The sequence below is a fragment of the Nesoenas mayeri genome (genome assembly GCF_963082525.1).
Source record: "Nesoenas mayeri genome assembly, chromosome: 12".
NCBI classification, from domain to species: Eukaryota; Metazoa; Chordata; class Aves; order Columbiformes; family Columbidae; genus Nesoenas; species Nesoenas mayeri.
The window spans coordinates 18,062,008-18,088,257 of NC_137547.1; the positions used below are offsets into that span (position 1 = coordinate 18,062,008).

Sequence of the window (26,250 nt, forward strand, 5' to 3'; positions counted from 1 at the left end):
AAGGTCTTGGTATCCCTCACTTCCCAAGACTGCCTCAGGCTCAATTTGATCTATTCAGGAAGAGCTGTTAAAAGCGAAATCCAAGTAACCCAGAAATAATGTTGGTTTTTGAGGAGCTCTCAACAGGGGCAAATTCCTTTTAGCAGAAACATCACCTCTGCTGTCTGATATGATTCAAGTTCCTCCCCAATCCTAAATTTCGCTCATAGTTCATTTTCCGTCACTTCTGCCTGGCAATTCAAATCTATTCTGCCCTCCTATGCGATCCGACCTTAGTTACACGTGCCGTGTTCAGCTTTGCTCGCACAGCAGAAATGCAACACAGTTAAGCTCTAAGACTCGAGCACTAAGCAAACTCCGGTACTCTTCCATTTCTCACTGCAGGCAACCACCTGCAGCTTTGTCCTTTGCAGCTTTCACTGACTCCCCACACATACATTTTTTCAACTATTATTTGTAATCTCAGACCTTAATAAGCATCAAGTGTCATAAACCTACCATCTCCAGACGACACTTAAAACCCCACGATCAAGATTCAGGTCACAAATGTTACAACACTTGAGAGCAACACAACATCCTAAAAAATAAGACCAAACTTATCTGCCTGGAGAACCAAACTAAAAAAGATTATCACATATCATCCTGTAAATATAACCCTGACCTGTGGTTTTCAATGCTGCTGATAACAGGTACACTAAAAAAACTACCACCTGCCAAAATAGTACAGAGTTCTGCACAATTCTTCCCCTAGAGAGATGATGCCACAACCGAAACCCAAACAAAAATCAAACAAGCACAAAAAAGGTAGGTGTTAGAAACGCTGCTTAATAAGCTAGAAGGTGTTACTTGGACACTACAGTGATGAGGGTGCTTTAATAACCAGTTTGGAAAAGAATTTATGCAGAGGGGACATGTTAGCAGCAAGGAACAGAATCTGTGCATTTCCATCTGTCTAAAATGGTTTTGATTTACAGAAGGTCAGTGTGCGACACCATGTTATTCATGTGCAGACTTGGTATTCTACCCAATTCCTTAAAGCTGGGCTTCTAGTCACTGAGCATGGTCACATAGCAGTTCTAGTTATCAAAAGGCGAGAGTCAACGAACACAGAATTCTGATCTGTCTGCTTTGACAGTAATTAGCAAAAATTATCAAACTAAATCTCACAATGCAGATAAAGCCTCACATATGGCAGAAACTTTGCTTTTGACTTGTCTGAACAAGCATGAACAAAATCCACAGCAAATAATAATCAGTTCAGCCTGCTGTCTTTTACAATGAGTTCCATTTCACATATCTCCAATCTCAGCTTGTCATTAGTAATGCTAATTAGTTCACTATCTCAATGCCACACTAGATTCAGTAAAAACAGATCATTGCTAATTTGAGAAGAAAGCTTGTTCTTTCATTACTATAAATAAGAGTAATAGTCACTCTACAAATTACCCATAGAAATTAATATTGCTTGTAATTTTCAATCAGATTCAAAATTTAAATAAAATTGCAACCACCTTTTGATTTCCAAAAAGATAATAAAAATGTAATTATGAACTATCACAGCACTAACTGGATTAACAACCCTGTAAGGACATACAATGACACAGTATTTAAAGCTGGGCTATATCTTGCCATGCGAACCAGCCCAGTTCTGTATGCACGCATGTTACACGCATCCATCCATAGGTCTCTTTTGAAGGGAACCATTTTCTAATACCAGCACGGCAACTGTTCTTCAGTATCTGTGGGCTGACAGTTTTTATTTTAAAGTTCTCACACAGTCCGACTGCAGAAATTTTCTGTAGAAGATAAAACCCAATTATCTGGAACTTCAATCACAAGTCACAAAAGAGACCTGTGCCAATTAAACAGCACTCTTCTACACAAAGAGCTAATTAAAGTGACACCCAGGAGGTGAACCAAGCTGTCCTCTACTGAAAGAGAGAACATAGGAGCTTGCCACGGGACCTCCTGCAAAGGAACAACTCTGAGACTTTACTGGGAATATACTGGAACTGCTCTGCTCCCCTCCAGCAGCTAATGGAGTCCACCATCAATCACTATGACCACACAAGCCAGTTCAGGTAAATCTGGTCTCAGAGGTTACAGTGTCCCCACACTCCCCTCCCCAAGAGGTCTCTGTCCCCCACATTTCTCCTCTCAGCTGGGGAGACGGGGAGCACAGCGTGACTGCAAACGAGGACGTGTTTATAAGGGCTGGGGCAGCTGGAACCTCTTACAGTGGATTTATCATGGAGAAGCAACGCTCCTAAAGCAGACCAGGCGCTGAGACAGGAGGTCTCCATCCTCGCTCCCACTTCTGCTCAGCCGAGTGTGTGCACATGTGCATTTCTGCCTCTGGGGGTCACAGAAGAGGGACAATACTCACGGGTTTTCTAAACCAATTTTTAAATTCGGATTTAAGACTATTTGCAACTTCAATACAGCTGGATTAGGAAATCAGCAGAGACAGTCTAATTTAAAGCATCAAAGGACCAGCTGTACCTGAGGGCAGGTGGGCAGGAGGGGAAGGCTGCAGCAAGTGTCTCTCTGAATCCTGTCGCTCTTCCCAGCAGAGACATTATATCCGACATCCGTCTGGGCATGGGACACCTGAGATTCAGGGGCTCGCTTGACCTCGGCAATTAGTAGCTCCCCAACACATGCTGTCAGAGCTGCCCTAAACTGCCTACCTGGCCCTGGACTGCTGTAGGTCATTTCGTACCAGCGTGTTTAGGAAGGGCTGGGTGACCCTGAGCTGCTATCTCCATTGGGTACAAAACCCCGGCTCAGCCGGTTGGTCCCGGACCAGGAGCAGTAACATACATTTAAAACCCCATCACTTCTAATTGTGAGGCAGCTTTGGGAAACAAGGCAGTCAAGCCATTTTCAGGCTACACAATGCTGGCAACTGCTTAAAACAAATTAAAGAAAAAAGAAAATCACATTTCAGTACCTGAGCAGACTGATGTGCTGATTGAGATTAATGCAGTGCTGGTCTCTTGTTTAATAAATCCTGTAAACAAATACCAGTGAGGGTCATGGTCCAATTCAACACCATCCCCATGTCAAAAAGCAACTGTGAAGAATTCACCCGTGTATTTTTGTCAGCTGCAATGGGCATTCTTGTTTACTATCCACACATGCTTATGTGAAGGACTTACAAGGGCTATGCTTGAGCTGGAATTCTAAATACAAAATCTGCATTGTGAAAAAAACAGAAATATTTCTAAAGATTATTTGCTGCAGAAGTCTGTGACTTTCTCAAGAACATTCAAAGAGCAAAAGCTATCAGGAGACAGTAAGTGGCAAATCCTGATTAGCGAAAATAATCAGCATTTCACTAAAACGAAATGCCCAAAGGAAAATAAAATTATTCTGGCTATTTTGTCTTCTCTAGTGAAATAACATATATGTTTTATTTTCAGTTTGTTCCACTGAAGCAGAGGAGAAAGAGATAAATGAAAGATGAGAGCCATAATCCGTGAGAGCACTCTCAGACTTCCACAGATAGTGAAATTTAACATTGACAGATGTGACAGCAACTCATCTCAGAATCTAAGCTCTGCTTTGGAATCGAGACAGCACTGAAAAGAATAGGGATAAAGAACTCCTATCAGCCTCAGCTGGGAAGAGGAGCAAGGTGTAAAAATAGTCTGTATTGTAAACCAAGAAGGAAAAAGCTCTGTAGCCGCCTTCTTGCCATTTTATTCTTCAAATTGTTGCTGTTACAGCAGAGTGGAGTTTAGGTTTAGTATTAACTACTACAGAATCACCACGATTATTTGTATGGTTGTACAGACCTAATGATCCACTGTGGTATATACGGAGGGGGCACCTCTACAGCTGGGCAACAAGCTTTTGATTTGGCTGGTACGCTCTACATAAATTCCAGCCCTCAACCCCCTTCAACCACATCTGGAGAAGCTCAGCGTCACACTTGGGAACCTCTCCAGCTGGCTGGTGGTGACCGGCTGCTGCTCCATCACTTGTACCAACCTTCACACTAAGCCATGCAAGGGCATAAAAAAGAAACACAGGCAAACCTTACAGGGAGGAAAGCAGACACAGGGACAGGAAGCAGCTTCTCATAGCACACCAGCAATAAAACCATCAGTGCCTGAGCAGTGCCCAAGAGCTACAGACTCACGTATCCTCTGAGCGGGTACGGTCAGATTCTTCTTACGTTGCTGTTTTCACTGATGGAAACAGCATGCAAAGTACTGTTACCACATCCGATGCCACACATCACATCCGACACCGCACATCACACTACCTGCCCTTTACAGTACCTAATTCCTCCTTTGTTTTAGAAGAGCCCACTCTACACGATCAGGATCCACATTTTTGGATCCTAGGTTCTGCGGTTGCGAGTATCTGCACGGTAACAGTGAGGTGCTCCCGTGTTCAGCAGCTTTAGAGCCTTCAGAGATAGTTAAATAATCCAGGGAGATTTAGGACAAGGGAATGAGTGTTTAGGTCTGTCTTAGTGCTGCCCAGTATCATCAATGTAATGATGACTACACTATCAATTAATGAATTCAGGACTGTGCACACGCTCCTATCACGGGGCCTGCAGTGCCAGTAAAAACAGGATAAAACCCCAAGAAAACAGGCAACACGCACAAAAGCTGCGTGTCCGACACTGTGGGTGTCGCAAGTTGCTCTTCTGTTGACACAGCATACACTTCCATGCCAGTCCCAATCAGATCAACGACTCCTAGTAGCCATCCCCATCTTAACATTGTTCTCTTCAATAAAAAAATGAACAAATAAGAAAATGCACAGAAGAGTCAAAACCTCATTTGGTAAATACTGAGCAGATGAAGAGGCAACACTCTATAAATTGATAAGAAATAACCTAGAGAAGGTATCTCCAGCGCTTTAGAGCATCCTCAAACAGATGACTGCAGGTCCTAATTAGTACTTTAAGTGTATATATCTATATAGACACAAAATATTGTTGTTTACATATAAACACTTAAATCACAAATTTTTTTTCACACACACTTCTTGAGCTAAAGAGATTTCTTTTATCACTTTGCTGTATTTCAACAATATATTCATTACAGAGCAGTTTCATAATTAAAAGCCTTTAATTAAAGAAGATTAATTAAACATGAGATAAGCACAACTATACACACTTCAGAGAAAATCCAGAATCTGACCTACCAAAATGACTTTAAACGCAATTACACATGCTGTGAACTACTGTTTGTAGATAATTGCCTTGGCTGTCTCCTTAAAGTCAACTGACTACATATTAAAGTTAAATAACATCAAACCCAAAAAAAAGAAGTCAGGGCTGATTGGACTTACAGTGAAATGCGTACATTTTTCATTTATCTCAGCATTAACACATTACTGGTTCAAAGTCATTTACCAGGGGACCTAAATAGTGACGAGTACTTCCAGCATATTTCTGAAGATAGCTTTCAACCCTCAAAATAAAAATTATTCGCTTATCTAGAGATTTCTCAATAATTTACTTAATTTCCTTCAAACTACTTCTCAGAGAATAATCCCAATCCTAAAAATATAACTGGCTTTATGTATTGTCGACTCTTAGATACATTTGCTAGAGTATTTTAACATTTTCTTGCTGCATGATACAGTAGAATTAAAATTGCTCATTTTTAATAAGAAGGCTACTTAACTGAATGAAGAAAGAAAAGGCAATGCTTCGGTCCTACATGTAGTAATGGAAAATTTTAATTGCATTTGAGTTCTCTGGCATTAGTCTTCCTAGCAGACAGGGTCAGATCAGCTTTGCACCCAAACCCACATATGCTATGTCAAAGAATGAAGTAAAGCAATAAGAAGGTGAGTTTATCGGTCACATTTCAAGAGATATAGATATTAATATCAAAAATTCATAATTTCACAGCTATGAGTAGGAAGTGCAAATGCACCTGGGGAAGGGGTCACTCAATTCAGAAAACCTGCACAAAGGGACTAGGAGCCCTAGAAACGTCTGAAAATGAAAACCTTTATTCAGTGTTAATTGATCTCTTAAATATAAGTAGGAATACTTTTGACAAACCTATACAGACTAAGAATTTTCGTTCTCTGCACCCTTATATTTCAGATGTACCAAAGCTGCCCAATGCAAGCTATCCAGCCTGTTGACAACAAATAAAACCAAAAAACAGCCCACCTTCACAAACTACAAAAAGAACCAAAACCACAAAAACCACACACAAACCCACCTTAAAAACTCTGCTATTTCAATGAAGATTGTCTATTTTTGGATGTTACCTATTTTTAGGTCTTTAAAAGTTTGCTTCTTAGACTACGTTAACGAATTTATCTGCATATAGAGATTTCCTAGACTGGCCAGAAGGGCGCGGAAATGATGGTTCTACATTTTGAGGACCCTTTTCCCCTAAGCAATAAGGGAACAGAAACTGCAGCACAGGGATGAATTCCACCAGCAACAGAAACTGAAGTTCTAACTATATTCTCCAAGGTATATGCTACAGAGTTAGCCCGCCAAGGCCTCTTTCATTAGTGAAACAGCCTCAAACTCATTCAAGAAGTATAACCTATCGAGACATATGGAACAACAGGAGGCAATTTTACATAGGTTTAACAGACAGTTGCCTCATTTATTTATTTTTCTTTAATTGAAAGATAGAAAGAATCATTTCCAAACACTGATGTGTATGGAAGAAGCGAGACAGAGAAGAATGGAAGCACTGGAGTGAAAATGCCATGTATCTCGTAGCCTTACATGTGTAGCTGTCGCATGACATTTGAACTAAACTGCCACGATAATGACACTTAAAAGCACTTGAGAACAAACTCTGCTCTATGGAAATTTTTGATTACGATTGACTTCAAGAACCAAAATTTTACTATCAGCATGTGTAGCATGGGCAATGAGTAAAATGAACATGAATAGAAGGTTCATTAGTGAAGTTAATGAGGAAATGCATACAACAATTTTTTTCCTGCTACCTGGTGGTATACGTAACTGCAACTTGAAGCACAAATTATAGGTATGAGACTATAGAGTCTGCAGATATTGCAGCTGTTTAGAAGTAACATCGTTTTTCCATATTGCATATTTTCGAAGGGCATTGTTTGTATTTTGAGCTACCCTGAAATCCTGATGACAAATATTGCGGTCACTTTATTTTCCCCTCGCTGGGTGCTGAATTAGCCTGCTTACTAACGTTTGAAAAATTGCTGTCAAGAAACAACAGTGACTGAGATATTACTGCTATTTTCTATTTCTTCTTTACACAGTCTGAAAAATGAAAATATTGTATGTAAGCTAAAAATAAATGGATTTGGTGATCAAAATTGTGCTGTATAAGACAGGCTGCTGATGATCTAATGTAAATATTGATTTAAAAGAGGAGGCAATGTTTTCCTTGTAGCTAGACAGATCACTAGTGTATCAGTTTGGAGCAGCCAATCCTGCCGATATCTGCCTGTACTGCATGTTTTCTTCAATATAAGAGATATATGCTGTATTCTTAATGATTTCTTAACAGCTGTAGTAACATCCATTACATTTCTGAAATGAGGTCCTCGTACAGGCTAAGTACAGGTAAAGCTGACGTGTAATGGCAGGCAAGATGTAATTCAACACAGCTTTTTATAAGGTTCTTAAACTCTCACACGTGGCAGTCTTCTAAGCATAACAAGCATAAAGGCAATGTTTATCCATAAACATGATTTTACTGGATGGTTTCAAACAATAATAGGAGCTATTTTGTAAAGCTTCTGTAAATTACTAAAACTCCAGGAAGAGAATTATGCTATACCAAAAAATAATCAACCATCATCAAATACATGTTTGAAACTGATGAAGTACCACCTCAAAATAATAAAATGATGCTTACAAGAGTCTTCAAACAGCAATGAGCTCTCAGTCTCAACTGAATCAATGCTACTGCTTTGCCTCAACTATTGCTTCTATCCCTACTACAGAGAGATTTTCTCCTTTTTATGACAATTATTGAAAGAACTCTTACCTCTCCAGCTCGTATTCTTTCATTCCTGCTTTTACTGCCTTCATTACCTGTAAGATACAGATTAACATGGGACATTCACAGCAGGAGGGAATCTCATATTTATAAATTTATGACTTATGACCAGGTATCTCCCGAGGAACCTATATTACAAAAATATAATCTGTACTTCATTTAAATTTACATCAGTAAATGCACTTTAAAAGTACATTAAAAATCAAACTCATTTTAATCTTTATAAATGTCTGTAGTCTCCAGCAATAAAGCAAGTTTAATTGCCAAACTTCTATATCCTAATGAAGTGCAGCTCATCCAAATACCAACACTTAATTCTGAAAGCTCTGGTGAACTTGGCAGCAAGTCTTTTTGTTCTCCTTTTAGGAAACAGCAGCAAAACAAAACTGTGAATTGGAATATACTATAGAGGAAGATTCTCTTTTATACTTTGCAGTCTGAATCAACAGAAAACTACTAGAGTCAACACTGTTTTACAACCCACAAGTCTGATTTTTGTTCTCACATTTGCTGGGAATGTGCACCAGTTCTATTCCTTTGCCTATTTCTGTATTATAAAAGTTCTAGGCAGCTGCTCTATTCAAGACATTCTCTCAGATGTGGTAAAATGATGTTAACAATCAATTGTTAATGGTTGGACTTGATGATCTTAAAGGTCTTTTCCAACCAAAACAATTCTAAGATTCTATAAGATGATTCAAGGATGATGAAGGACCAAGGAGAATGAATGCAAATGACTATCCCTAGACTTTGCAATTTTACAATATTCATTTTAAGATATTTTTACACTTCACAGTGCAGAAATCTGAGGAGCAGGAGCAAAGGCAACAGCTGAGTCAGTAACCTCATCACCCACTTTTACCCAAGCTCCCTCTGGTCATCACTCAGAAGCCACGGCATCCCTGCATCACTATGTGGAGCACAGGACCGACCCACAAGTTAATTCTCTCATCAATACCAGTAGGACAATATGACCCCACTGGTCCACTGTTAGGTCCAACCTGAGTGGCCTTCCTGAGAGCGTGGCTGTGTCCTCACCAGGTTGCTACATTAACAGAACAGCATCGTGAAGCACTGCTCTGGGGGACATACCCATCTCTGAGGAGTCCCCTGAAGAACCCTTGCACTATCCCCCACTGCATGGAAACGCTCCTTCAGTCTGCAAAGAACTGGAGAGAGTAACCTGCTAGTTAAACTCTTCAGAACTGCACATGCTGACAAGGGCCAGAAGAATAATCTCCCTGATCTCTTCTTTCTCCATCACTATACAGGAATTTGTGAACACAAGACAGATAGATTGCAAGCAGGTCACCTTCTGCTGGGGGTTCCTGCTCTTATCCAAAACCACACTTCATTTCTCACACATCACAAATGCACCAGTGAGTTCAAGGACAATGCAAGGTATATTACTGGGCTGTAATAGGAGGGATATTATCCTCTTATTTCTATCCAGCCTTTCCATTATTTTATTACTAAGCAATTCAGGGTTGCTGGGAACATTTTCTGAGTACCACTGCTACACTAAGAGCAAAAATTATTAACAGTAAAGGATCCATTACCTCTTTATGAGCTTCACTGGAGATTTTATTGGTGTAGCGCAGAACTTCCAACTCCATGTCTGTCTTAATCACACGACTTAAAGAAAAGTAGAACAGATACGAGGTTAGGTTGTGACTTCACAGCTTAAGAATACGAAATTTAAAAAACCTGAAAATAATATGCATCACCTATGGCAAAATTAGATCAAGTACCCCTCAAGAACAAAGAGCTATTGCGGTATTCATGACAGCAAAGTCTTGTTGGCATTGAGTCACCATTAGCAAAACAATCTTACAAAGGTAAGTCACAAGCATTTCAAATACTGGCCTGCATTATTTTAATACTAATAAATGAGTGGCCCAACCAACACTTTTTCAGCTCATTTGACAATACATGAGGAACAAAGGCAATGTATTTCTGCATTTGTCGTGACTCAAACACTACTTCAAACAGAACAATTCTACAAGCATACTTTATTTACCTTTTAACACAATTTGAAACTAGTTTACACAATGAAATTCCCAGAGCTCCAGAATTTCTATTCAGCACAACCCCAACTCCCACCTATTTGCAATACTTCAAAAGGCAGGAGGAGGGGTGTGTGAAGAAATGCTATTTCTGTTTGGTATTTAAAAACTCAAAACATGAAATTCAGGAACCACAGCAGCAGCAGTTACAGCCACAGTGTCCACTTTCCTTCACATGCTTCCGGGGGAAAATAAAATCAAAGCAAATCAATCCCCCCCAAAACCCCATCCTGTTCTTCATGCATTATGAGATACTGAATTTGTGTCTCTTTATGAGCCTTGATACTCTGTTCTGAACCCATCTCAAAAATTTACCATTAAACTCTTACCTACTTACACTGCTTTCTACCATGTATTTCAAATAAAAGCGGTTATTTGGTGTGACATGAACAGGGAAGCAGACATACTTCCAACACCTTCTATTAAAAGCCACCAACTCTTACCACTTGTACACACAGTGATTTCCTAATATTCCTCGTGTCCATCTCAAAGGCAGCCGTGCAATACAAACTCACTGCTCACAAAGAACAAAACTACATCTATTGAATTGCATGAAAATATTTTAAATTGTATTTTCCAGCTCTAGAGCTTGCAGCAGTTATATATATATATATATACACACACATATATAAAGTACCACAACTATTATATTTTGAAACTGCCACCAAGACCCTCCTTTTTTATTCTAACATGCTCCTACTCACACTGCTGCAGAAAACTATTTACTGTATTTCTGCTCCTGTAGTTTGTTTTAATGAGTCCAGAAACAGGTTTCTCAGCCACCAGTGCCTCTGATGTGCGATAAGAGCATCTCCCACAGACCGCGACCCATCGCTGTGTGGCACAGACACTCCCCTTCAAACACAACTTCTCTGGCAAGAGCGAAGGTAAAAATGCTGATAGCAATGGAAATGCTCTCACAAACAGAAACACAGTAGAGGGGAATGGAGCGACATTCTTAGTCAATTGGAATACGACACAAAATAATCATGATGTACAACCAAGGTTTTAAAATGCAGGCTGAGATGAAATAATTGCACTGGGATGGTGTAATCTGCTCACCAGGGGTGAGGGAGCAAACTTCTGCTTCTGCCGTTCAGTCGAGACATGAAGAAATATATATTCATGTTAGAATGAGGTAGCAAAAGCTTATAGATTTTTTAAAAATCCTGTTCTTTGGAAGACTGCATGTGCTAGCAGGATAATTTAATACTTGTTTGATGTGCCTTTAAATTGCTTTCAATATACAGTACATACCCCTGATCTGCAAGTGCCCGAAGAATGGGTTGTTTCATAATTCAGTTGTCTAATCTCTTTAGTGGGATCTGCCAGTAATACAAGTCAGTAACTGCTCAACAGCAAGTGCAAACAGTATTAACACCTGTTTTACTTGACTAGGTCATAAGGCTTCAGTGTCAAGGTGTTTATTTTAGATCATAACTTCACACCTATCTTTTTGCATTTACGCCGAGCCGCAGACAGACTTTTTATGCACCTCCATTTACACAAGGTCAAGCACTGAAACATTTTACAGAAAATGTTTAGTAATTCTGAGACCTACAAAAACCCCTCCCCAACCGTTAGCAGGTAAGAGAGAGAGGATGTACAGTCGGGCAGAGAACACGATCAACTCCACCCTCCACTAGATAACAAAAAGTCACTGGGCTCCTGAGCTGTTTGCAGTAGTGCTGTTGATGGAATTCCCACCAGCGTGTTTCAGGAGCAGGAGGACACGTATTTCAGCACATTCTCACTGTTTTGATGGCACAAAAAGCAACGCTCTCCCAAGCCAGGATCAAAGCATTGCTAGTCTGTGGTTAGCACTGCTGGGCAATCTTGCAGGTGATGAGTGGTCCAGAGTTCTCATGGGGTTTTCCCCCACTTCTGAGCTAAGGCTAGGAAGAAAGTCCCACCTTTGTTCAAGAATATGAACTTCAACTTTCTATTAAAAACAGTTTCCAGAGCAGTTACACAATCTCCATACACTCATTAATATATTAATGGGGACAAATCACTTCCAGGCTCCAGTTAACACGGTTGCAAAAATGTTGAGATTCAGCACATAACGCAGTTGTCAGATTAAGAGGCAAGACACTCAGTGCAATCCAGTTAGAATAGGAGCATAAGTTTCCTACTGTCAGGATTGACCTGTAACTTTTAACTTTTTCTTCTTTCCTTTTCCATTTTACCAGTGTAAAAACATTTCTTCTTCCTCAGTCATAAAACAGAAGAGAGCAGCTTTACTACAAACAAGTATCATTTCAGTCCTAAAATTAAGTTTGGGCATTTTAAGTGTCTGGATACCAAATTTCATGCACAACCTCTTTTCCATTTACCAGGTGGTCAAGAGGACACAGAATTTGAGGCACCTATGAGGCTGAAACTTGCGTAACTCAACTACATTTTCCTAAACCAGCGCTCTCCTCAAAGATACACAAATGTTTGATTCTCCATGCGCATTCACCACGCCTGATCATGCCAACTGTTAGTTCCCGGTTACCAGCTCCGTGTTTATCAGCTGCCTTGTTTTGTTGTTTATAGTACATGTGTGTACACTTTAAGGCTGCTTTCTGTGATGTGCATGGAAAACATGTGGATATATCCACTCCTCCTTGCCTTTCTGGAAACATCACGTTTACAGGCCGCCTATTAACTATAGATGTTGCCCATGTACACGGACTCCGCAGTCCTGCCTCATCTTTGCCCTTTTTCACCTCTGCTGTTGCCTTTCCACGTTTTATTTATAGAAATTTCTCTAGTTGATATATTCATGCCCTTCTGCAAGCTTTCACATAAAAACTTGCTAACTGAATCAGCATCAAAGCCAATAAACATAGTAATGCACATTTGCAAAGGAGAAGTACGATTCTGAAAGACAGTTGCATGAACAGCAAACACAGGAGTTCATCTTGAAACAGTTCAAAAGTATGGAACGGGATTTTTTACAAGGGTATGTAGTGATAGGATAAGGGGTGATGGCTTCAAACTGAAAAAGGGTGGGTTTAAATTAGATATAGGGAAGCAATTCATCCCCATGAGGGTGGTGAGGCATTGAACAGGCTGCCCAGGAAGCTGCGGATGCCCCATCCCTGGAAGTGTCCAAGGCCAGGTTGGATGGGGCTTTGAACAACCTGGTCCAGCAGAAGGTGCAGGGGGGTTGGAACTAGATGATCTCTCTAACCATTCTATGGTTCTATGCTAAGAGGTTTACAACGTAAATAAACCTCGGAAAATAAAAGAAGCATATGCCCAGCTTTAAGACATCAACACACAGCTCACCTTCCCCAAAGAAACAATTCTGGCTTTCCGTCAAAGTAATGCAAAATCCAAAATACATGAAATCTTCCACGTGTAACTATCAAATCCAATTTCATTGAGGTCACAGGAAAAGACAGTATATACGGGTATAAAATGAGCCATACATTGCTAAATGTTTATCTTGTAGCACCACCAAAATCATGGTAGACAGACACTGGGATACTAAAGTAACAAAAGGCCATTTTGCTAAGAGCTGGTACAGAAAAAATGCCTTTGGGTTACTAGGGAGATAATGTGAGCACATTTGGAGTTTGTCTTCTGTTAGATGACATTTTCTTTTCAAAACAATGAAATCAATACTTAGCGTATACATTCAGTATCAAATTTGAAATGGAAGGCCTGAAGTTTAAAATGAAAGTGTTCAAATGTGTTTGAAAACACACTCAATCAATGAAAAAAATGAAAAAAAAATTAAAACACCCTCTGCAAACTGCTGAAATCCAGTCTAAGGTCAGATTCTTTTATGTTTTATCCTTAAGTTTCATAGCAAGTCAGAAAATATCGGGATCTTGAAAAAAGATGAGTAAGCAAGGGAGGCAAGAGATCCTTAACCACAAATGCTTTGTCCCTTGTCAATATTGAACCTTTTTCTCTGCATTTTCTTAGAACACCATATAATACCGGAGTTGCCTTTTGTAGCTCCCAGTTCCCCCTGGCTGGTTTGGAAAGCTCAGCCTTTTCACCTCTGGTTGGCAGTTTTGACAGCATGGTACAGACCAGAGTTTTTCTGACAAGTATCGTGTAAAACACAGGAGTTCAGAGTTTGCCGAATTTGAAATTATATGCATCTATGCAAGCATATGATTCAAATGAAGCAATTTTCTAGCCTAGAATATAACCCCCCAAAAATTAATCTTCCTAAGAGAAAACTATTCTTAATTTTAAAAATGTTATTGCTTTCCAAAGAAAGGTTCTTGGGCTATAACTTGACATTCCAAGGAAATTTCTACTTTAGGAAGTTTTAATGCACACAGCCTGTCATTCATGCGTTGATTTAATCAGATGCTTAATCCCCAACAATGGTCTTTAACATACTTCTGACTTCAAACGAAAGCCACCAAACTTGACCAAACCTTTTAAAACACTTTTGAATGCAAACCTGAACTTGGCTTCACTGAGAATTCCCTTTCCTCAGCAGCCAGGTGGAGGGAAGGTACCAAGCACCTCTGCTCCGTGAGATCACAGCACTAAATCAGGATTACGGGCTGGCACTCACAGTTCACAGAACAGATTCTCTCTGCACCATGATGAGCAGCTGCAAGTCCTGCTTTTCTACTGCCTCGATGCTCCGTCTGTTTCGGTACCACCTCAGGGCATGGACTTGATGTTTGACCATCCCTGAGCTTCCTGAAGAAGATTTAATCCCCCATTAACCCAAACCACAGAGGAGAAAAAGCTTATCAGGCGACACCCTGGTAAGGCAGACAGGACCAGCATGAAAGCTGGCTTAGGAACACACTTGTAGCCCTAATCCAGAGCCTTACACAGCTAAAATTGTCATCTCTCTCCCCATAGTGCTGCTGTATCTACAGATCAAAAGCCTGAAAGTCAGATCAGGCCCTTCTTCAAGTGTCCCTTCTTGCCCCTTGTTTTTCTCTGCTATCAAGTATATAAAGGTAGAAAAACAAGAGGAGCACAGAAATGGCACTGTCAGGTTGAGGATGCAGCTCCCTCCTCTGCACTTTAAATGGTTCGTCAGGTCCCAGAGAGTCCTCTGGCTGTTGGGCACATGGTAATGAAGTGGCAGAGGCTGAAAGTTTCAGCATCTTAAACAACAGAACAAACTCCAGCCCAACACCAAATCAAGCAACTAGAACTTGGCAGCAGACACCTCTGCAAGAAAGTAAGATGCTACGAAGAACTTCTAATGTGACTTACTCATTCTATTATTTTTGGAAGCACCATAGCACAGCATCAGGGGTCTCAAAGCATGCATGAACATTTCTGTATCTTCCCTATCAACATCTGTAATGGCAGGAGCTTGACTAGGTAAACACTAATGATATTTCTAAAAGAGAACAGGTCTTTTGCTAAGCTCCTTCTTTACCAAGTATTACTAATTGTCTTTGATTTGTGCATCCCTGCACATCGGCTGCTGAACTCATGTTCCATCTACGTTAGTCACGACTCTCCACCTCAAAGGTTGACCAATGCTTAGATTTGGAAATCAATTATCTAAGATAACAACTTTGTTTTGGAAAAGGAAGGGTTTGAATTCTAGAAGGACAGAATAGGCAAGATTTAAAAATCGGTACCCTGAGCAATCTTCTGTGTTACAAAGCTCTCACATGCCTCCTTGCACTTATCAGCAGGATTTGGAAGCAATGAGTCCCATTACTACAAGTCTCCGGGTCCACCCATGACTCAGTTACACAAAAATGTCTCAGCAAAGTTCCCCTGCTTCCCACTTTCCTTCCACAACTTTTTTCCAATGTCATGCTAAGCAATGAAAAATGGCTGTAACAATAAAAATGTGACCTATTCAAATTCTACAAGTTCTGAAATCACACTGCTGTTCAAAAAACATCTCCCCAGCTTGCAAGCTGGCAACTAGATGTAGATGAATACAGCAGACAGAAAATCGTTCTCAGCATATGTGCTAATAATAAACACTAAACAGAATAACAGGTTATCATAAAATCAGTCAAATTAGTGATAGTGAAAAGGTACACTTTCCTGTGCCTATTTTAAAACTCCAAGCGTATCTGTCTTAACCAAGGATTTGCTTTCTCATTTCTAGATTAATAAAAAACCTAATTCATTGACAAAAATCCACTATGTTGTTTTCTCAGTCCCTTTCCTAAATGGAAAACTAGAAATCCCAAGTTATGAAGCAATTCAGAGAACAAAGTCAGCAATGGTGACCAAAAGAGGAAAACTGGCAAAATATAGTAGCTTTGCAAGCTGCTAATACACTTAGTCACACTCTTTAGTTTTGTCTATTCTAGACAGGCTACAGCAGAATTCCCCTAGAATTACAAACTATAGTTACATGAAGAATAATTCAACAAAATTAATGTTGTTAAAATAAATCCTGGAGAAGTAATAACCCCCTATTAAATATTACCTGTTCAGACACAGTTTTCACCTAACTTTGATTTCCATTGGTAGAACATGAATTATCCTCAGTGATTTTCTTATTCATACAAATTCACATTTAGAAGAACGTGATTTAACTCCAAAAGAACATATATCCGGACACAATGTTGAAGAGATGTTACATAAATTCCTCACTTTTCAATGCTGTTACCTGGCCTTGTTTTCACTTCTGTAAATTATTTCCACCCCACAACATGAAATCAGCTTAAAATTAATACTCATATAGTAAACTAGGAGGCTTCTGCTGAGGAAGTCTCTCTGAAGGTATAGGACATAAGCACATTCAACAGTAGTCAAAGATTTTATGCTACTCACCATTCTGCAATTTCAGGATGAAGGATTTTGTTGTTCACATTAAATCTAACAAAAAAAAAAAAAAGTATATATACATTAAAAACAGCCAAACACACAACAGCAAAGACTGTATATTTACTTCTCTTCTTTTAAGTGTCTTCCCCAAGGATGTGAAAACCTGCAAAGGTAAATCTTGTATTGGGATGCAGTATAGATCCGTATAGATCCCCATGAGGAGAGTGCACACACTCATACTGTCTGTGCTGGTATTTTGTTTTATTTTTATATTTTAAGAATGTGCAAAAACTGGAGCAACAGTATGTTCAGGACCTATTTGAAAAACTTCTTTTGACAAAATTCACGGCTATGAGTGTGGATTGGACCAGATCAGCCTCCAGAGGGAACCTTTCGAGCAAAATTGTGCTGCGATTTTAACCTTGCTCATCAAACGCTCTTCAACAAAATTAAACACAGCAAATTGCTAGTTACATCCTTTGTTTTATGCCTTTCGGTTTTTGTGTGCACGGAACATGGCACGTGATAAACAAGCTTGCTTACAGGATGGTGAAAAGCAAAACAACCTCTTCTTGTCTTTTCCGATCTACAGAAGAGGCAAAGCAAGAGCTTCCATCTCACCTTGGCCTCGCGCACAACTTTTTCCTCCTGTTTATTTTCTACATTAGCAGTTCATGTGTTCTTGGAACTATTCTGAGGCTCTCCAAACAATAACATTACAGTGGCCAATAGAGTAAAAAGCTGAGTAATTAACTGGAACACAAACAGATTTTCAAGCATTGTTCAAGGGGTTTTTTGCTTACAATTTAAATGCCTAAGGAGTGTTCCGCATCAAAGATATTTTTGTCTGACTCAGGACTGTTGGCTCTTTGGTTAGGGCATTTAAGGGAATTAAAACGCCCCAAGGCTCCCAGCAGATCTTCAGAAGAACATTGTAAGGCAACAATGCATTTTCCCACATTTTTGAAGGAAAAATAAAACCTATTCCAGGTTATTAACCATTCTTTATTCCTCAGAAGGGAACAATTAAAGCACAAATCCAATTTAAAAAATATCTGGAAGTCTCTTCTGATTGTACAAGTGTCTTCCTGCATCCTCAGATAGCTGAAGAAAAACAACTATGCTTCTCTTTTTCAAGAACATATGCTTACAAACTTATAAAATCCTAACAAGGGGAAGGTTAATGGCTTTATATTCCTACTCCAAGGTAGAACACAACAACTTATCACAACATTCAACAAGGGCAAGCTGTATGGTATTCAGTATTATGGGTTTAATTAGAAGCCATTGGAAAAGCAACACAATACATAAAGCCACAAGTCACAGAACAATGCAACATTATAGAATAAAGTTGATTTTTGCAAACAAGGAAGTCTTGTAAAACCAGAGAAAAAGGGCACTTTTTGAATTTAATGGTCACTATCCCAACAACTAGTACCTATGGAGGCCAATGCTGACACAGTTTTGGAATGGAAGAAGCAGTAGAAGTTTTTACAGAAGAAAATATACGAATGATATAGTAAAATCAATATATAAAAACTCTAAAAGAAAATAATCCCCAAAGCCTGAGCTCCCTATTTGGCTGTAAAGCACCAAGAGACACTGCCACAGAAAAACAAGATGCAGAAGAATTAAGCTGCAGCTGCAACACCAGACACGAGGACTTTCAATAATTGTCATCAGCATGTCAGACAGAAAACAACAGGCCAGTGTTAAGGAGACACTGCAGCCCTGCAGGAAGCTCCAACACCAGCTCTATGCAAATAAGACAAGTATAAGCTATGGTTATAATGAAGTAACCAAAGAAAATCGAGGACAGGGAAGGACAGGTACAGAAGGCGGCTGGCTTAGACCCTGAAAATTCAGATCTCTTCTCTCAAGAACCCGACATGCGCACTTTAACCACAAATAGATTAAACCAAAAGCAAATCAAATGAGCCAGACAGTAAAACGATGAACCTCACAAGAGAAGACTGTCCCTCATCTGAGCATTAACAAAAAAAGGAAAGGGGATTTTATACTGGCACAGGCTTATAACAGCTCAAATAATTATCTTTTAGAAAAGCAGTTTCAGCCGAGAGATGTACCATCTCTGGCAGTCTCTTGCACCTTTTGTGCCCCTAAAGACTCTTCTTGAACTTGGTGCTTCCAGAAGTGCAAGTTTTACTTACTGGCTGGGACCACTTACTATGTGGCAGCTCCTTAAAATTCTAGTTGCTGTCAACTGGGGCAGCTAATTAAACCACAGAAAGGCAGCAGGACTGAAGCAAGGGGGTGCTGGGGCGGGAGAAGGGGCAGGAGGTCATCGGCCGAATGGCAGTTTTATCTCTCACCTGAAAGACAGACTTTGTGATATAATGTCAAGTATAAAATAAGATCTTACACCGCCGGGACACTGCATCAGTTCAGACTTGGCAGAGAATCTGAACTATTGTGTGTGGCTTTTTCAAGGAAGCCAACAATTAAGGATTGAAGTGTCTCAGCCCCCCTGAGCTGGTGCCAGCTGTGCATCCTGTGCGAGGGGCTGCAGGGCCAGCTCTGCACAACTGCCAGACCCCTGAAGCTCCTTACCCAGGTTACGCTTCACTTCAGTTACCAACAAGGCACCTAAACAAACCACGTCCTAAAAGTTACTGGTTAGATAAGTTCAGGGGGAAGAACCTGTCATCACCAACAGGACACAAATGGGTTTTAATTCACATAAATTGTGCACAAAGTCTTACCAAAAAATCACCCTACCTTGTCCCCCGCAGAAAAGTTTTGATCCCACTAGACAATAAACTTACTCTTAAAAATCATGTACTGCCCTAACATTAAGAGGATCATGCAGATCAATCCAATTCTACATTTTCCTGCAGTTTGCAAATTGAAAATATTTAGATGATGAGATATGTGGTCTTGAGGAAGAAAACAAACTGACATTTTGCTACAGCTGCAATCTGTAACGTAATCTGTAATACTTCCATTTAATCAACACAGACCTATGAAATGCTACACTGAAAGGCATGCCCAAATTGATTTCATACTTGGTTGTTCTTTAACATGCAAGACAATTTCATTAGTTAAGAAAAAAAGCTAGAAATCTACACCTCCTGTATAATAACACTGTATAATGAGACCCCCTGTCAGTTTAACAAATACAGTTTGTGTGTATATGGTGATAAAAATCTAAAACGTATTCATACACCATGTTAGAATTTCCTACTCGTCTTCATGGTCATATGCAAAAAGTGCTGTTGTGAGAGAAGAGAATTTACTGAAAAACTTTAAGCATCAGGTACAATTGCTTAAACTGTCCCATCATTTACATCAATTGATTCTGAGAGTGAAAACAAAACAACCCAAAACAGCAAGCAAAGATTTGTTCAATGGTGTTTTAAAGAATATGGCACATTAGTGTTTATCCATAAAGGTTCAAAATCCATTTTCTGTATGGTGAGTCACATCATCTCAAAGCACTTTCACAAGTGCTACATAAGCACCACATGATTAGACATAAAAATTCCCGCACATTTTTCAGTCTGAAAAATGGTTCCACGAATTAGAAAAGCAAACACCAACAACAATAGCCAAAAACCCCACAGGACTATCCTCGGTTAGCAAACAGAAATACATATTTCTAGAAAACAACGCATCAGGACTACTTTAGAAATCTGCCTTCTATGTTTAAGCCACCCGAAGCAAGTGAGAGCGAGTCATTTCTGTAGGATTCTTAGTGGCTGTGAAGGGAGTCACCAGGAACACCACCAGGAAACGGTGCAGGTCTCCTGTCTGAAGTCCCTGTCCCCAGGCACTCTCCATTCCACAGACTGCAGCAACACACAAGCCTTTCTTATCAGTACAACATACTTTGTTATATGACAGAGCTATATGTAAACTAATGGAAACTATTATATGATTAACTATTATAGGCTCTATTATCAGCATGAAATCAAGTTGGGTCATTGCTAGCAGGACAAAAATAGCTTCGGGGTGATCTTCAAGGGGAGCACAGAAAAAATACACGACTACAGTAGTCATTTTGTCTCAAATGACTATTTATTACAGCGGAAAAACGAATCAAATAGTTTAGGTAATTGTGTTCCATAAGAAGTTCAAAAAGTAAAGGCAGGGAAGCAACATCATTAGGGCAACGAAAAGGCAGCTTCTGAGAGGAGCAGGACAACAGCCTGCAAGGACAGCAAGGTGCAGCTTTTTCAGGAAATGATACAATTATTTCTATTATTATCCACCAAAAAAAAACCCCACCATAAAAACCACATGAACCCAAACCCAACCAAACCCACAGCAGTCATTCTAGAATTAAAAAAAAGGCAAATGGGAACAGGAGCAACACAGAAGAGCCCTTGCAAGCACATACATCTTGGCCAGGTAGCCAGAAGACGGAAGCAAACGAGACCCCAGGAATACAACATCTATCAGAAGAGGGTAGTGGATCTCCAGCACATCCAACAACAAAATCAACACTTGCTCTTCTGTATCACAAGTATCTGGGGAAAGACACCAACCAGATCTACCGAAGGCAGTAAACTGAACAACTCGGTGCCTCGGGGTGGAGAGGGATGAGGTATCTTGGGTCTCAAAAGAGAAGTATCTGCCAAACAGCTGGAAATCACCCCAAAAGAATGGGGAAGCTCTCCTCCTGGAGAACACCGACAGCACGTTTACCGCAAACTTGGAAGCCAGCAATAAAATATCATTAATCCCTTTAAGTGTTGTAGGAGACATGATAAAATCTCAAATCAAGTGCTAAATGGAGTGGCTTCCTACCTTAATGTTGACTACTAATAGAATGTGTTACTAATTAAACTCTAGTGTTTAGTGAAATTCAGGGGGGGGGGAAGGGCTTTTTGGTACTTCGAACAGACCTTTTATATCACTCGTGTAATTAATTACTGCTAGAGTTAATAACTGTTCATATTTCATGTGGAGGTGTCTCAGATAAAACCAGAGGTATCGCTCTGCACAGATGCTGGAGTCCACCTGTACCTGCAGCGTGCAAGACGACTGAACATCTGCTTGGTCAAAGCAACAGAGCATCATACTGCTGTAACAGCAGAGAAAACTACAACTATTCATTAAAAACTACTTGTTGTATTCTGGAAGTTTATATTTACTTCACTGGGCAGTGAAAGATGTCTAAACATCTGCCATCCTGGTTCCAAATACCCCTGACAGAAACACTAAGTTGCCACTTTGGTTGTACAGGGAAGAACAAAGTAATGATGGAATCGGATTCCAGATTTCAGTTTACACGACAAAGAGATGATCCCCGCAGAAAGAATGCTCTCGGACTACAAAAGTGAGCGTGCGGACCTGCACCAAATTCTGTGCATTACGATCACTGCGTAACTAATATGCTGCTGACAGACGTGGATGGAGAAAAATACAATGGGGTGACTGGGAGTCAAGGATCGTAAAAAATGGTCATCTACTCAACATCTCGTCGCGAGTGTTTATTTTAACAGGCTTTTCTGTGGGAGGCTTTGTTTCTTTTTTTGCTATACACTTGAGCTAAAATGGAAAATTATCTAATTTTAGGATGTCATAACAGAAGAGGCAGTTGTATTTCATTCAAAATTGAGGCCATCATCCTCACGTCCCAGAGAGGCTGTGATACATTTTTATTTACTGCCTTTGCAAAATACTGCATGCAGGAGGACATTTTCACCCCATTAGTAGCCAAACTTCATAAGAAGGCATCACCAAGGGATACTAAAAGATCACGTCTGGGCAGAAAAGTGATCTTTTATTTTACACCTGTAATGCAATCTCTTTTCAGAAGACAGTGCATACCAGAATCCCTAATATCTACCTTAATATGGTACAAGGAAGCCGCTGAGAGAAGCCGCTTAAGAAGATTCATTTCCTGAAATCTAAAACCCAAATATTCCAATCCCAAAACTGGAAATGGAGCTGGAAGGATGGATATGTTTGGTTTTAGATACATAAAACAAACACAGAGAAAGGGAAACATTAGATGACCTTATATACAAAAGAGATTTCCAAAAACACACACCACTGTATTTCAAGGCATTAGAAACAGGTCAAATATTTTGTTTCAGAAGAGATACAAATACATTTGATCTACCATTCAACATCCTGTCATTAGGAAAAAACATAATTTAATGTGAAATGTAAAATAAACTCAACATAGCTATGCAATAATTAACGTATAAAAAAAGCTTTGTCACTTACTGGCTGATTCCCTCAAACGAAGCTTCTTTGGAGACATTTCCACTATCAGTATTAATGCCGCGCTGGGAGGGAAAAGATTAAAAGGATCATGACTCTGAGCCAAACACAAGTATTCAAAATTTAAATCAGAAGGAGAACCCGATGGCAGTAAGTCTGGATGAAAACTTACACGTTTACAAGCAGACTGCTTGTTCAAATGCTGACCAATACAAGAAATTATTTGTTTCATAGGAGAGGAGTGTAGAACTCAGGTCAGGATGTGCTGCTTAGGAAAATGGTAAACTCTGATTTCCAATTCCCTTATGTCTTGAAAGGCAGCTAGGAGACCTATATAATAATAAAGGGCAAGGGAATAACAAACAGGGAAGGTTTGTTCTTAAGTAATTTCATTTAAAAATAAATTATTACACGTTGCCTTGGTAAGGCTTGGTATTTAAATGTGCATGCCGCTCCCCTACAGCCTTCCTTTGAAGCAAGCAGCATAAGCAAGAGGATTTTGGCTGCTACATGGCAGATGAAGACTTCTGACATGTGTCTGGGAAACCCTGTGGAGAAACGTTCCAGTTCTGTATCTGGAATGAGACCACAGGAGGAGAGGACCAAGTTTCCATTCAAAGTAAAGAGGAGTGTTCTTCCCTTCTCTGTGTGCCCCTCATGGCAGTGGGAGGAAGGTGAAAGCATCAGAGCTCCATCCTCTCAGCCAGGAGTTACACAAAAATTCCCAATTACAACGGGATGCCCAGGGAGTGACAACTAATGGACAACCTGATGTGCAGAAATTAATGGTAAGAAGCACAAGATGGTCAAATATTCCCTTTCCCACACATTTCTCTTAAAGAACATGAAAAAAGCTGTAGCGTCATCTTTTATACATGTATGTGTGTGCGTGTATAGAAATATAAGTGCAAGAAAGACAGAAAACTACTGAGAGTCTCGGTTCTTAATGGATAAAGAAATCAGATCTCATTCTACATGGCTGCTTAAGGAGGAATTTTTGGTAAGAATTCTGTCTGGCAACTATAATGGGAAAACAAGAAATCCAGGAGCTGCCCGTGCATTTGCTGTAAGGGAAAGCTCAGAGTCAGGAAATAATTTCTGAAATAGATAGAAGACGAGAAATCAGACACTTTTAATAGTGGGAGATTTACAAAACATCTGTCAGGGAAAGAAGCTGGGGGAGGGGTGATGGGGAAGAAGAAACTTGCACAGGCTTTACATCCATCCATTCATCTTTCTCCAGAGAAATAAGCAAGCACCATCCACAATACTTGGCAGCTGTGCGATATCACTCCCTCCTCAGAAGTTTTTCCTACCAACCCACTCAATGAAGGAGAAGTGTTCCCTGAATCCATGTGTGATTCTCACAGAAAGGCCCAAACATGCTCATAACATGACAAGAGCAATAGAAGAGAAAAATGGAGTCTGGAGGCATTGTATGTAGGCTGGAGGACAGTATGGTCCATGTAACAAGAGTCTTGTCATGTTTTACCAGAAAATAGATAAAGCTTTTGGCAGAGAGAACACAGACTGCAAGGCCAGAGGTTTCAAATCTTGAGATAACGGAGGAGCCGGGTGACTATACACAGGTGGCTTCAACTTGGCAAAGATGGGGAGGAAAAGAGAGGGAATGACAGGTCACAGAAATACTGAATAAACTGACCTCCTTATTGAAGAAAACACACAGTTATTTTTCAGAATAATATGACTCACCAAAGTAAGGAGCACAGCAGGATTCTTCGAAGTCAAGACACTGGATATCTAAAAAGAAGTTTTAGATTGCTATTATTTTTCTCTATTTCTTCCTTATAGTCTCATTGACACAAATGTCATCAACATTTACTGCACACAAAGTAAACGAGCTGCAAAGATAAAAAAATGCTCCTCCGGTAGCTTTCACAAATTGTAGTATTACCTGACACTTGCAACAAGAGTCAGTAGGTCACAAAGTATTTAGACAGAAACGCAGTGCTTAAGTTCATGCTGTTCTTTAAACACATAAATACCAAATATAACTTAAGATTGAGTCTATTGTCATCATTTGGAAGACAGAGGAAATATGAGCCAAAGAGCTCCTTCAGTATCTTTTCAAATATTTACAAAGTGAGAACAAAATCATTGGACTAATAGAGAACTGGTCTTCCAGAGCAGTTGCAGAAAGGTGGGCACTCAATTACACATTACTTGAGGCAATGAGCAGATGACTAACTCCATGGAGCACAGTTCTATGAGCTTTAAACCAGCTTAATAGCACGCTGATAATATTAACAAAAGAAAGCATATGGCAGTGAGGTATAAAAATACCAATTCCACATTCCTCGGGGTTTGTTTTGTTTTTCTCCCTCCCCATGAAACATCAGAATTACATGCTCACACAGGTTGGTCATTTGTTGCTGTAAAACTATCCTGTAAATGAGGCCCCTAGTGTCCTGATGGTGGAAAACCAATTCCTTGGCAAACCAGGCAAAAGTTAGAGGAAGAACCTTTGAAAGTTGAACATTTTCGTTGCAAGCTTCAATAGCTTCTAACTTCTATCCATGTAGTCCAGATGGAAAACAGCTTTTATTTTGGGACAATTTACTGGTCCGCATAAAGAGCTCTTGTTCCCATCAATGAGTTTTTTAAGTGGCAAGGAAGCACAGAACAGAACTGCAATAAAGGCATTTGTTGATGGAAACTGACCTAAAACAACTAAGATGATCCAAAATTCATTTTTAAAAATAAGATATGCATTTTCCACTTGCAATTTTCACCACGTGACAGATGAGACTGGAGCACCGGCACTCTACATCACGCCAACTCACACATGTCAAAAAGTAACCTCTCCGCAGATTCCTCCACCCCAGCTACTGAAATACAGGATCAAACTTCATTTCATTTTCATAATGAAGTAAAACATCTTCATAGCTGATGAGAGCAAAATTTTTGGTCTAGTGAGTCAGTTAGTGCTCTGTAGGGACAGAACTAGCAGAGTCCTCCTTTTCAAGCTGCTCTCCATGAAAATCACCCACAGAGCTTGGCAGGAATATTGCCCTCATCCTGCTGAGCCTTCCTACCAAAGAAAAGGTAACTGGCCAGGTGCATAACTATGCAAAAATCTGCTCAGAAATCAAATGAGAAACTAAGCACGTCACACTCAAATTTGAAAATATATTTGCTTATTCAAATACTAGAATGATTCAACATAAACTAAGAGTAAGGCAGGCAGCCTTTCCTCACAGCTCTCTGGAGGCATCAAATAAATGTAGGTTTCCAAGCGAGAGCCAGGA

At 39.8% G+C, this 26,250-nt stretch overlaps 1 protein-coding gene across 1 annotated transcript in view; it reads right to left on the reverse strand.

Moving 5' to 3' along the window:
- Nucleotides 1–26,250, reverse strand: part of PEPD (peptidase D) — a gene marked incomplete at both ends in the record, with an annotated part of 129,684 nt that overhangs the window by 85,602 nt on the left and 17,832 nt on the right. The window contains 5 exons of the mRNA XM_080351659.1: nucleotides 7,983–8,029; nucleotides 9,554–9,629; nucleotides 16,793–16,837; nucleotides 22,985–23,046; nucleotides 24,695–24,742. Coding sequence (XP_080207785.1) covers nucleotides 7,983–8,029; nucleotides 9,554–9,629; nucleotides 16,793–16,837; nucleotides 22,985–23,046; nucleotides 24,695–24,742 — 278 coding nt within the window. The remainder of the gene's footprint in view (nucleotides 1–7,982; nucleotides 8,030–9,553; nucleotides 9,630–16,792; nucleotides 16,838–22,984; nucleotides 23,047–24,694; nucleotides 24,743–26,250) is intronic.